The 13,280-nt window shown below is 40.6% G+C and overlaps 1 protein-coding gene and 1 pseudogene across 1 annotated transcript; both read left to right on the top strand.

The window, feature by feature from the left end:
- The first annotated feature begins 3,023 nt into the window (after window positions 1–3,023).
- Window positions 3,024–3,593, top strand: LOC113905651 (annotated as a pseudogene).
- An 8,797-nt stretch (window positions 3,594–12,390) lies between these two features.
- ASCL3 (achaete-scute family bHLH transcription factor 3) lies at window positions 12,391–13,003 on the top strand. The gene has a single exon (XM_027562145.1). The coding sequence runs from the start codon at window positions 12,391–12,393 to the stop codon at window positions 12,934–12,936; it is 546 nt and encodes a 181-aa protein (XP_027417946.1). The 3' UTR covers window positions 12,937–13,003.
- Window positions 13,004–13,280: the final 277 nt, after the last annotated feature.

Genomic DNA, 13,280 nt, shown 5'->3' with positions numbered 1-13,280 from the left:
AACAGTGGTACTAAATTATCTCTATGTGCGTGTGTCTGTGGGGAGAGAGAGAACATATGGGTACTTAGATGGGTCTCTGAAAGTACACATATTATTTGGATAAATTGAGGGATTTAAGATGCATGAAGGAGTGCTTGTTTTAAGAAATTCTTGGCAAAGATTAGTATTTACTATTAGAACATTAATTTCATAAGGGTGAGATTTTAGGAGCTATATATGGGGTTTTTGGTTAGTGAAAAACTTTTTAAACTCCAAAATTGAACCTAAAATTATTGATTTTATTGTTAATATTAAAAGATGTAAGTTTAACTACAACCAAATGAAATTTATTCCAGTTTTGCAAGACTTTGAACATTTGAAAATTAATGAAATCCACCACATCAACAGACTAAAGAAGAAAAATGACATGTCTTATCAATAGATTCAGAAACAGCATTTGACAAAATCCAACACCCATTCATGACAAAAACTCTCAGTAAACTAGAAATAGAGGAGAACAAGATAAGGATGTTCTTTCTTACTACTCATTTTCAACATCATACTGTAAACCCTAGCTAATGCAGTAAGACAAAAGATACATAGGGAAAGAAGATGAAGGACTACCATTGTTTAGAGATGACATGATTGTAAACATGTAGGAGATCCAAAAGAATTTGTTAAAAAGCAAAAAAACACTTCTGATACTAATACCTGATTTGATTTATAGCAAGGTTTTGGGATAGAAGGTTAATTTACAAAAGTCAATTGCTATCCTTCGGTTCAGTTCACTTCAGTTGCTCAGTCGTGTCTGACTTTGCGACCCCGTGGACTGCAGCACGCCAGGTCTCCCTGTCCATCATCAACTCCCGGAGTTTACTCAGACCCATGTCCATTGAGTTGGTGATGCCATCCAACCATCTCATCCTCTGTCATCCCCTTCTCCTCCCACCTTCAGTCTTTCCTAGTATCAGGGTCTTTTCAAATGTGTCAGTTCTTCACATCAGGTGGCCAAAGTATTGGAGTTTCAGCTTCAGCATCAGTCCTTCCAATGAATATTCAGGAGTGATTTCCTTTATGATGGACTGGATAGATCTCCTTGCTGTCCAAGGAACTCTTAAGAGTCTTCTTCAACACCACAGTTCAAAAGCATCAATTCTTCGGCACTCAGCTTTCTTTATAGTCCAACTCTCACATCCATACATGACTACTGGAAAAACCATAGCTTTGACTAGGTGGACCTTTGTTGGCTTTGTTGGCAAAGTAATGTCTCTGCTTTTTTTAAATAAGCTGTCTAGGTTGGTCATAACTTTCCTTCCAAGGAGTAAGCATCTTTTTATTTCATGGCTGCAGTCACCATCTGCAGTGATTTTGGAGCACCAAAAAGTATAGTCTGCCACTGTTTCCACTGTTTACCCATCTATTTGCCATTAAGTGATGGGATCAGATGCCATGATCTTAGTTTTCTGAATGTTGAGTTTTAAGCCAACTTTATCACTCGCCTCTTTCGCTTTCATCAAGATGCTCTTTAGTTCTTCATTGCTTTCTGCCATAAGGGTGATGTCATCTGCATATCTGAGGTTATTGATATTTCTCCCAGCAATCTTGATTCCAGCTTGTGCTTCATCCAGTCCAGAATTTATCATAATGTACTCTGCATATAAGTTAAATAAGCAGGGTGACAATATACAGCCTTGACGTACTCCTTTCCCGATTTGGAATCAGTCTATTGTTCCATGTCCAGTTCTAAATGTTGCTTCTACTAATAATGAACAAATGACATTAAAAGCACAATTACCATTTACATTGGTATCCCTCCAAATGAAATATGTATAAATCTTAACAAAATACGGATAAAATGTATATGAGGACAACTACAAAACTGATTAAAGAAATCAAAGAACTAGAACTAAATAGGAGAGATATTCCATGTTCATGGATTAGAAGACAATATTATCAAGATGTCAGTCTTTTCAACTTGATTCAATACAATCCCAGTCAAAATCCCAGCAAGTTATAAGCAAAAGACCCAGAAAGTAAGCACAATGCTAATTAAGAAGAACAAAGTGGAAAGACTGACACAACCTATTTTCAAGACTTACTGTACAGCTACAGTAATAAAGTCAGTATCAGTGTGGATTGGCAAAAGAATAGACAAACAGATCAATAGAACAGAATAGAGAGCCCAGAAACAGACTCAATAAATATAGTTAACTGACCTTTGACAAAGCAACAATAGGAACACCGTGAAGCCAAGTCTTTTCAAAGAATGGTTTTAGAGCAACTGGACAGTCGCATGCAAAAAAAGTTAAGCTAGACACAAGCCTTACAACCTTCAAAAAATTAATTAAAAATGGATCATAGACCTAAATGTAAAACAAAAACCTACACTACTCGAAGACAACATAGGAGGAAATCTAGTTTACTTTTGGTTGGTAATGACTTACTAGATACAATATCAAAAGCACAAATTAAGAAAGAAATCACCGAGACGCTGGACTTTATTAAAATGAAAAACTTCTGGTGAAAGACTCTGTCGAGAAAAAGAATACAAGCCACCAACTGGGAGAAAATATTTGTAAAAGACATACCTGACAAAGTACTATCTTCCAAAGCATATAAAGAATTCTTAAAACTCAACAATAAGACAAAAAATTCGATTTTAAAATGGGCCAAAGACCTGAACAGACACCTCATCAAAGAAGATATACAGATGGCAGATAAGTAGTCAAAAAAATGCTCCATAACACATGTCCACCAGTGAAGTTGCTCAGTCATGTCCGACTTTTGCGATCCCATGGACTATAGCCTACCAGGCTCCTCCATCCATGGAATTTTCCAGGCAAGAGTACTGGAGTAGGTTGCCATTTCCTTCTCCAGGGGATCTTCCCGACCCAGGGATCAAACCCAGGTCTCCCACACTGCAGGCAGATGCTTTACCGTCTGAGCCACCAGGGAAGCCTGCCCCTAGCCTGTCCACAGGGAAATGCAAAGTAAAACGATGAGATAGGGGAGAGCGGCGGGCCAAGAGCATGAGTCGCTCACCCGTCCCGCTGCCCTCCGAGTGCAGCCATGTCCGAGGAGAAGCCCAAGGAGGGAGTGAAGACAGAGAATGACCACATCAACCTGAAGGTGGCCGGGCAGGACGGCTCCGTGGTCCAGTTCAAGATCAAGAGACATACACCGCTCAGCAAGCTGATGAAGGCCTACTGCGAGCGCCAGGGCTTGTCAATGAGACAGATTCGATTCAGGTTTGATGGACAACCAATTAATGAAACAGACACCCCAGCCCAGCTGGAGATGGAAAACGAGGACACCATCGACATGTTTCAGCAGCAGACGGGGGGCTCCAGGGTGGCCAGCTGCCTCTTGGGGAGCGGCCTCTAGAGCCCCCATCCCCTCGTGGCACCGTGCTGTGTTTGCTATTGAACAGTGGACGTGTGGCCAAACCCATCAGCAGGGAGGCTTGGACACCGAGGACATTCCCCAGAAGGACTTTGCTCTGGTGCACTTGAGTGCCACCTCCTGAGGCCCATCACCTGGTACCTGTGTTTGGGTAAAATGCGTGGTGAGGGACTTGGGCTTTGTTTTTACTTTTTCATTTTTTTCTCCCTCCTATGACATTTCTCCAAGCTTGTGGCCTGAATGCCTGCTTTCTGTCTAGACTGGGATCTCACTCCAGGTGTTGACCCCCCTCATTCCAATCATGGAGAGAAATGTCACTACTCTGGGGGTGCTTCTGTGGGGCGAGTTTTGGGGTCATGGTTGGTATGAGAGATACACTTTCACTTACTGTTTCTTGCAGGCACAGGTTTTTTAATGCTAAATATTAGAAATGTAAGCTTTGCCAGAACATAGTAAAGTTGAAGGGAAAATACTGGAATGTTTCTTAAAACGTAAGAAATTCTTCAGTAACACAGCCCTGGGCAGGGTCTTGGGCCCTGGACCCATTGCCACCAACTGCAGGTGATGCTGCTCTGACACAACAGAAATGGGCTTTTTCCCTTTTCTTAACAGAGAAGAAAGTAAGTCCCACACGTCTGCTGTGGTCACAGTGCCAGGGCCTCAGATTTCCTCCAGTATTTGCTTCTGATGACTAACAATGGTCTGTATGTAAACAAGGAAGATAGAATATTGCTGATTTTGCTGGTTTGTTTTTGTGTAAAAGAGCTGCTTCAGAGTGTGGCTACAAGTGAGAGATGCCCCCAGGTTCTCCCCGAGGACCGTGCTCTGCTCCCCAAGTTGGTATGGAGCTTACACGTTATGTGTGATTTCAGTTCTGTGCATTTTGGGGTCTGTTTTGGTTAACCTCCAATGGTTGTCCTGTTGCCATTCCGTGTGGACTCACTCTTGTCTGATGGCCCCTAGCTGCCTGCTTTGGTCACCTGGGCAGGATAACCACCATCATCTCCTGCTCGCCTGAGACCTTGCTGGAGAAGTCTGCACTTCCTTTGTACCTTGCTGTTCGGGCACAGGCGGGAGGTCTGTGGCTCTGCTGTGTTTATTCCCCAATTTGTACATTATTTGTTGTCCTTTACTACTGTCAACAGTAAATATAGTTTGGTATTCTGTCAAAAAAAAAAAAAAAAAAAAACGATGAGATACCACTACACACCTATTAGAATGGCCAAAATTCAGCGCACTGACACCAAATCTTGGTGTGGATGTGCAGCAACAGGAACGCTCATTCATTGCTGATGAGGACATAAAAACGGTATGGCCACTTTAGAAAACAGTTTGATAGTTACCTATAAAACTAAACATACACTTACTATGTGACCCAGCAGTTATACTTCAGTATTTAATATCTGCAACCCCATGGACTATAGCCTGCCAGGCTCCTCTGTCCATGGAATTCTCTAGGCAAGAATACTGGAGTGGGTAGCCTTTCCCTTCTCCAAGGGATCTTCCCAACCCAGGGACTGAACCAAGGTCTTCTGCACTGAGGGTGGATTCTTTACAGTCTGAGCCACCAGGGAAGCCCATTTAATATGTAAGTTAGTTAAAATATTATATGCATATGAAAACTTTGATTGTGGGTTTTTATAGCAGCTTTAGTCTTAATTGCCAAAACTTGGAAGCAATCAAGAAGTCCTCTAGTAGGTGAATAGACAGTAAACTGTGGTGCATTCAATGGAATATTTTTAAAATTCATTTTATTGAAATATAGTTGATTTACAATGTTGTGTTAATTTCTACTGTATAACAAAGTGATTCAGATATGTGTGTGTCTATATTAATATATACTTTTTCACATTCTCTTCTATTATGGCTTATCACAGGATATTGAATATAGTTCCCGCTGCTGTACAGTAGGACCTTGTTGTTTATCTATTCTAAATATATTAGTTTGCATCTGCTAATCCTCAAATCCCAATCCATTCTTCCCCCACCCTCCTCTCCCTTGGCAACAGTAAGTCTGTTCTCTATGTCTGTGTGTCTGTGTCTGTTTCATGGATAAGTTCCTTTGTGTCATAATTTAGATTCTACATATGCTGCTGCTAAGTCACTTCAGTCGTGTCCAATTCTGTGCGACCCCGTAGATGGCAGCCCACCAGGCTCCCCCGTCCCTGGGATTCTCCAGGCAAGAACACTGGAGTGGGTTGCCATTTCCTTCTCCAATGCATGAAAGTGAAAAGTGAAAGTGAAGTTGCTCAGTCGTGTCCGACTCTTCGCGACCCCATGGACTGCAGCCTACCAGGCTCCTCCACCCATGGGGTTTTCCAGGCAAGAGTACTGGAGTGGGTTGCCATTGCCTTCTCCATATAAATGATATATGTTATTCAGACAATGGAATATTGTTCAATGCTAAAAAGAAAGGAGCTATCAAGTCAAAAATATGTGGAGGAGACTTAAATGAATATTACTAATTGAAAGAAGCCAATTTGGAAAAGCTGTATACTATATGAGTCCAAGTATACAACATTCTGGAAAAGGAAAAACTATGGAGTAAAACAAAAAATCAGGTATTGTCAGGTTCTGGGGGGAGGGAGGAATGAATAGGTGTACCAGACACTTTAGAGCAGTGAAACTATTCCATATGACGCTATCATGGTAGATATGTATCTTTATACATTTGTAAAGTTGCATAGGATGTACAACGCAAGAGTGAACCCTGGGGACTTCCCTGGTGGTCCAGTGCCTAAGACTCTGCCCATGCTCCCAATGCAGGGGGCTCAGGTTCGATCCCTGGACAGGGAACTAGATCCTACATACAGAAACTAAAAAAAAGTGAGAAATGATTTAAGGGACTAGATCTGATAGACACAGTGCCTGATGAACTATGGACGGAGGTTCGTGACATTGTACAGGAGACAGGGATCAAGCCCATCCCCATGGAAAAGAAATGCAAAAAAGGAAAATGGCTGTCTGGGGAGGCCTTATAAATAGCTGTGAAAAGAAGAAAAGCAAAAAGCAAAGGAGAAAATGAAAGATATAAGCATCTGAATGCAGAGTTCCAAAGAATAGCAAGGAGAGATAAGAAAGCCTTCCTCAGCAATCAATGCAAAGAAATAGAGGAAAACAACAGAATGGGAAAGACTAGAGATCTCTTCAAGAAAATTAGAGATACCAAGAGAATATTTCATGCAAAGATGGGCTCGATAAAGGACAGAAATGGTATGGACCTAACAGAAGCAGAAGATATTAAGAAGAGGTGGCAAGAATACACAGCAGAACTGTACAAAAAAGACCTTCACAACCAAGATAATCATGATGGTATGATCATTCACCTAGAGCCAGACATCCTGGAATGTGAAGTCAAGTGGGTCTTAGAAAGCATCACTATGAATGAAGCTAGTGGAGGTGATGGAATTCCAGCTGAGCTATTTCAAATCCTGAAAGATGATGCCGTGAAAGTGCTGCACTCAATATGCCAGCAAATTTGGAAAACTCAGCAGTGGCCACAGGACTGGAAAAGGTCAGTTTTCATTCCAATCCCAAAGAAAGGCAATGCCAAAGAATGCTCAAACTACCACACAATTGCACTCATCTCACATGCTAGTAAACTAATGCTCAAAATTCTCCAAGCCAGGCTTCAGCAACACGTGAACCACGAACTTACAGATGTTCAGGCTGGTTTTAGAAAAGGCAGAGGAACCAGAGATCAAATTGCCAACATCCACTGGATCATCGAAAAAGCAAGTGAGTTCCGGAAAAACATCTATTTCTGCTTTATTGACTATGCCAAAGCCTTTGTGTGGATTACAATAAACTGTGGAAAATTCTGAAAGAGATGGGAATACCAGACCACCTGACCTGCCTCTTGAGAAACCTATATGCAGGTCAGGAAGCAACAGTTAGAACTGGACATGGAACAACAGACTGGTTCCAAATAGGAAAAGGAGTACGTCAAGGCTGTATATTGTCACCCTGCTTATTTAACTTCTATGCAGAGTACATCATGAGAAACGCTGGGCTGGAAGAAGCACAAGCTGGAATCAAGATTGCTGGGAGAAATATCAATAACCTCAGATATGCAGATGACACCAATCTTATGGCAGAAAGTGAACAGGAACTAAAAAGCCTCTTGATGAAAGTGAAAGAGGAGACTGAAAAAGTTGGCTTAAAACTCAACATTCAGAAAACGAAGATCATGGCATCTGGTCCCATCACTTCATGGCAAATAGATGGGGAAACAGTGGAAACAGTGACAGACTTTATTTTTGGGGGCTCCAAAATCACTGCAATGGTGATTGCAGCCATGAAATTAAAAGATGCTTACTCCTTGGAAGGAAAGTTATGACCAACCTAGATAGCATATTCAAAAGCAGAGACATTACTTTGCCAACAAAGGTCCGTCTAGTCAAGGCTATGGTTTTTCCAGTGGTCATGTATGGATGTGAGAGTTGGACTGTGAAGAAAGCTGAGTGCTGAAGAATTGATGCTTTTGAACTGTGGTGTTGGAGACGACTCTTGAGAGTCCCTTGGACTGCAAGGAGATCCAACCAGTCCATCCCAAAGGAAATCAGTCCTGGGTGTTCATTGGAAGGACTGATGCTAAAGCTGAAATTCCAATACTTTGGCCACCTCATGCGAAGAGTTGACTTATTGGAAAAGACCCTGATGCTGGGAGGGATTGGGGGGCAGGAGGAGAAGGGGATGACAGAGGATGAGATGGCTGGATGGCATCACCAACTCTATGGACATGAGTTTGAGTGAACTCCGGGAGTTGGTGATGGACAAGGAGGCCTGGCGTGCTGTGATTCATGGGGTTGCAAAGAGCCAGACACGACTGAGCGACTGAACTGAACTGAACTGAACTGAACTGAAGGTTCATATTGACCTTCGTGGTTAGCATCTTAATCTCTATTTTAAAAATATTGACAATATTTTCACATTATAAGATTATTACGTAAAGATATTTTCCATAAGCAATTTTGATATAAAATTATATAAGCCAGGTGAGTGGAGGAAACATTCTTCTTGAAAAGAATTTGTTACAAGAGTCCAGTTTTGTAAGCAAACTTTCTATTTAGTATTGTTGCATGTTATCTTAACTACATATTAGGTAGAGAAAATCGCTAAACCAGCCTGAGCAGTTCTGTTTAACTGTAAGCTATTTTGCATGTTGTTACTAAATGATCACATATAAATCAGGTTAAGTCTAACTCAGCCCCAAATACAGAATCTTGGCAACAAAATTCAGGTAAGAGACTCTTCTCCAGAGTGGCCCATGGGAGAGAATAAGAACATGGTTTTTAAGAAAATCCCTAGGCACAGTTGAAAAATGATGATTATTTTCAGCTGATTATTCCATTATCTTAAGCTAACAATATGCTTCTGTGTTGAAAGATTCAGTTTTGCTGTTGATTAAATCATCTGGAGGAGTGGAAAGGATTTAGGGGTTTGAAAATCAGGAGACCTAGGTTCTGACCTCTGACCTCATAACTGCAACAATTTATGAGGGATTGGATAAGAGGCTTTCCTAAGGTTTCTCCATCCCTAACATTCCATATGTTATGAATATAACATAATTCATAATTCCATAATTCATAATGTACAGTAGTAGCTTTTTGTTTTCTACATGCTAGATATTTATAACGTATCAGAAAGTTGAAACTTTAATGCTAAGCAGAGCAATCCAGAATTTCTTAGGATTTTATCAAGACCTTACCCTTTATTTCCCAGAATAGCTCTAAGTCAGAAACCTGAGACTTTCACTAAAAGATAGGTGCATTTGTTTTTAGCTATGTGTATATTTGGCTTCAGAGTCCCAGCACTTACAGTTTGTGCTGTTCCCTCTTTCTCTCTCTCCTTTCTAAGACTTTTTTTTTAATATGGACTATTTGCAAAGTCATTATTGAATTTGTTACAATATTGCTTCTGTTTTTTGGCCATGAGGCACGTGGGATCTTACCTCCACGACCAGGGATCAAACCCCCAGGGCCCTACATCTGAAGGCAAAGTCTTAACCACTGGACCACCAGGGAAGTCCCTGTGTTCCTCTCTTTTAAAAACTTTACTCAGTTTCTACAAATGTGTCCGTTTTCCATGAGCCTTCTTATCTTGATCCTCACTGCTGCATTTTTCATTCTGTTGCTGTTGTGGTTAATTTTTTTTTTCTTTGAATAAAAGATAAATGCTACTACATTAATTGGTTAACCTTTTGGAAATGCTCAATAGAAAAAGCTCCCCCCTCAGTGTGTCTCTAAAGATACCAGGCTCATTTCCCAAGAATTATGCAAGGTTTTGTTAAAATCTAGAAAGTGTATGTCTCTGGATATATTCCAGGGTCTCCTGGTTTATAGTCTATGGGAACTTGAATAGAATTGTGTCCTGCTGTGGTGTGAAATCTTAATTATGTTGAACAGATTCATAGTGCTTTTAAGGTCTATGATATCCTTCTACTTTTCTGTCCATTCATTCTACTAATATTTGAGAGTTTGATATTAAAACTCCAACTAAAAATCTTAATTCATCTACTTAAAAAATAATTGTGACATATAATGGAACTATATGTAAGTTTGTTCTGTATCTTCTGTCTCCTGTAAATGCATTATCATACTTTCATAACTTAAAAAATAAAAAAAGAAAGGAAAAAACCTAGAGACTTTTAACTACTCGTAGCATATACAAACTACTCAGATTTCATCTGGATCAAGGCTTAAGATATTATGAAAATTATCAGTCAAGATGACTATACCCAAAGAATTCTTGTGAATTAGCTTTGATGACAGTTGTTCTACTTTTTGGTACCCTATTGGAGCAGTTCTGGCTTGTTAGCTACAGGTAGAAAGAAGGTTCTGATGCTCTCAGGAATGTAGAAATGGGGGCTCCACACTCACTGTGCCATAATTTCATAGTTTCTACCATGCACATTTTTTACCTCTTACCCTCTAGAATTCCTAGCTCAGGAATTTCCTAACTCTTTTTCTTTCAGCAAATTTTTCTTTTTGACAGGATCCTGGCTAGTTTGTAATCCAGAAATTTTTATTGTATGTTAGTTATTTTAGGCCATTGGATCAGTAATTTGGCATCTTTCATTTTCTGTTCCTCTGTTTTGCTTTTTAATTGAACCTAAGGCACTTATCTGGAGAAGGCAATGGCAACCCACTCCAGTACTCTTGGCCTGGAAAATGCCATGGATGGAGGAGCCTGGTAGGCTGTAGTCTATGGGGTCGTGAAGGGTCGGACACGACTTCACTTTCACTTTTCACTTTCATGCATTGGAGAAGGAAATGGCAACCCACTCTGGTGTTCTTGCCTGGAGAATCCCAGGGATGGGGGAGCCTGGTGGGCTGCCGTCTATGGGGTCGCACAGAATTGGACACGACTGAAGTGACTTAGCAGCAGCAGCAGCATGGCACTTATCTCATTCCTTCATCCCCATCCCTCTATTAGGAAGAGCTCTTCCTGACATTCCTTTTCCAGCCTGTTTCACCATGACTTATTAAACTCTCCCCACCACTCACACTCCCCACCTCTCATCCCCCAATCCCCATCCCTTCTTGCCCTTTCTGGTTCGAGAGTCATTTGTCTTTTCAGTAGCCATACATGATAGGATAGGTTTTCTTCACAAGAGTTGTAATATCCTGTATTGCACGTGAATTCTGGTGCTTAGAGGCTGCTCCTGCCATTACATAGTGCAGCCTGCAGTTTCATTATACTCAGGTAGAGAAACAAGTGCCAGTGTTACCTACTCTTGCCCATAAACATTAGGGCTGGTTTTTTTAGGAGAAAGAAAGCCAGATTTCCTTCTCTTCTGAAAGCCACAGTTAAATTTCACGTGGCTTTTCATTTTCCACTTTGGGTACATTCTCCATCTCTCAACAAATGTGCTTCAGACAAACTTGCCAAAGGACACACAGCTAAGAAGATGCAAAGCCAAGATTGAACTTGAGAAAGTTAATGACTGAAAGAAAAATGTTCTTTTTCAGCACTTCCCTGATTTCCCATCAACTAAAGTGTAATGTCTATGTGAAATCTGTTATGACCACATTACTACAGTTAAGGGTGAAAAGTAATGGTAGTGTAATAAATGAGCTGGATACAGATCTATTCAGAAAGGGGGAATATGTTGATATGGGACCTTTTGGAATATAATACTTCAAGTTCCATGAAAAAAAATCTTAAATAGAGTTGCACTTTACTCAATATGTTTGAAGTTCTAAGTAAATATGTAAACTGACTATGTTATAAATGAGTTAGGGGAGTTTCTCATTTAGGCCATCTTACAGTGAATTTTTAAGAGCAAATCATCCCTTCTTATTTTGATTTCAGTTTTGCCTCTGGCATACCAGTTATCATTTAAGAAGGCTATGCCTGTGAGGTTGCATGATCATTAACTAGTTTGTAATTTCTCCAACATATATTTGAATATTGGGGTGTTTCATTGTTTCCCAAATGTTAGTATTTGCATACACTTTCACAATCTTCATTACATTACTGCTCTACAGCACCTGTATTGCTGTTTACTTACTCTTTTTCTGTGAATTGGTTCATATTTTTAACTCAAGTAGATTTATTTTTAAAAGAGACTTTGTATCACTACTGTAAATGTGAAATCAGCATAATTCACAATAAATAGAAATTAGTAGTAAAATACCATTAGATTCTAGCTAGATACCATTCCTGTTGCAGGCTTCCACCGGAGGAGGATTAGAAAGCATTTTGATAGTGTGGAAGACATGTTCTCACCAGACTAAAGATATAACCTTGTAATCATAAGGACTGACAGAGAATTGAAATGACTTTCTCACAAGGCAAGTCAATGTTATTTCAGGCTGTTTCTGTGTACCATCAAAAATCCTCTTACTACCCACAAAATATTGTAATCCCATCAAGTTTTCAGAATGAGCTCAAAAACTATTCATGAAAGCAGCAAAGTCTCTGATCTCTGAGAAAGTCGGTATCTGCTCTCTTTTGATCTGGCCAAATTCATAAACTTGGTTCTGTTTCCAGGCTAAAGAGGAAATGATGGACGGTAGAAGCTACTCTAACATGCCAGACCAACTGCCTGTCTTCACTGATTCCTCCCACTTGCCACTGACCAGGTCCTTCTATCTGGACCCCATGGTCACGTTCCACCTCTACCCAGAGGGCCCAGTGCCATCCCCTTACTCGGAAAACTTGCCATTGCTGCCTTTTTCCAGTGACTCCCTGATTATGGAAAATTATGGTGAACCCTGCGCCTTCTCCTTCCCAATGCCTTATCCAAATTACAGAAGGTGCGAATATTCCTACGGGCCAGCCTTTATCCGGAAAAGGAATGAGCGGGAAAGGCAGCGGGTGAAATGTGTCAATGAAGGCTATGCCCAGCTCCGACATCATCTGCCAGAGGAGTACTTGGAGAAACGCCTCAGCAAAGTGGAAACCCTCAGAGCCGCCATCAAGTACATTAATTATCTCCAGTCCCTGCTGTATCCTGATGAGGCTGAGACCAAGAACAGCCCCAGCAAAGTTTCCTCCATAATGGCAACCACCACCCACCACTCTGACTCCATTTTTAGAATCATTTGATTCCATGTTTCCAAATAGAAACAGTTTCACAAAATGTGGTCCCCTACATCATTCAGTAGTTTTCCTAATGTCATTTTTGTGTGGGCAGATAATAGTTTAAATGCTAACAGATGCTGGATATGTCTTACTTGGATTTCAGATGTATGCTGCGATTCATGGGGTCGCAAAGAGTCGGACACGACAGAGCGCCTGACCTGAACTGAATTGAAACATTATATTATATAGATTGAGAAAATGCTTCTTAAGCTTTGGTGATTTATTTCAAGAACATTAGGGAATCGGAAGTCCTAAAAATTCTCTATGCCTCTCAACTTGCCCTTCTCCCACACTTGGCCAGAGTCTCA

This window comes from Bos indicus x Bos taurus, chromosome 15 (genome assembly GCF_003369695.1).
Source record: "Bos indicus x Bos taurus breed Angus x Brahman F1 hybrid chromosome 15, Bos_hybrid_MaternalHap_v2.0, whole genome shotgun sequence".
NCBI classification, from domain to species: Eukaryota; Metazoa; Chordata; class Mammalia; order Artiodactyla; family Bovidae; genus Bos; species Bos indicus x Bos taurus.
Note: the sequence above shows the minus strand (reverse complement) of the source record. Positions and strands in the feature narration are given on the sequence as shown.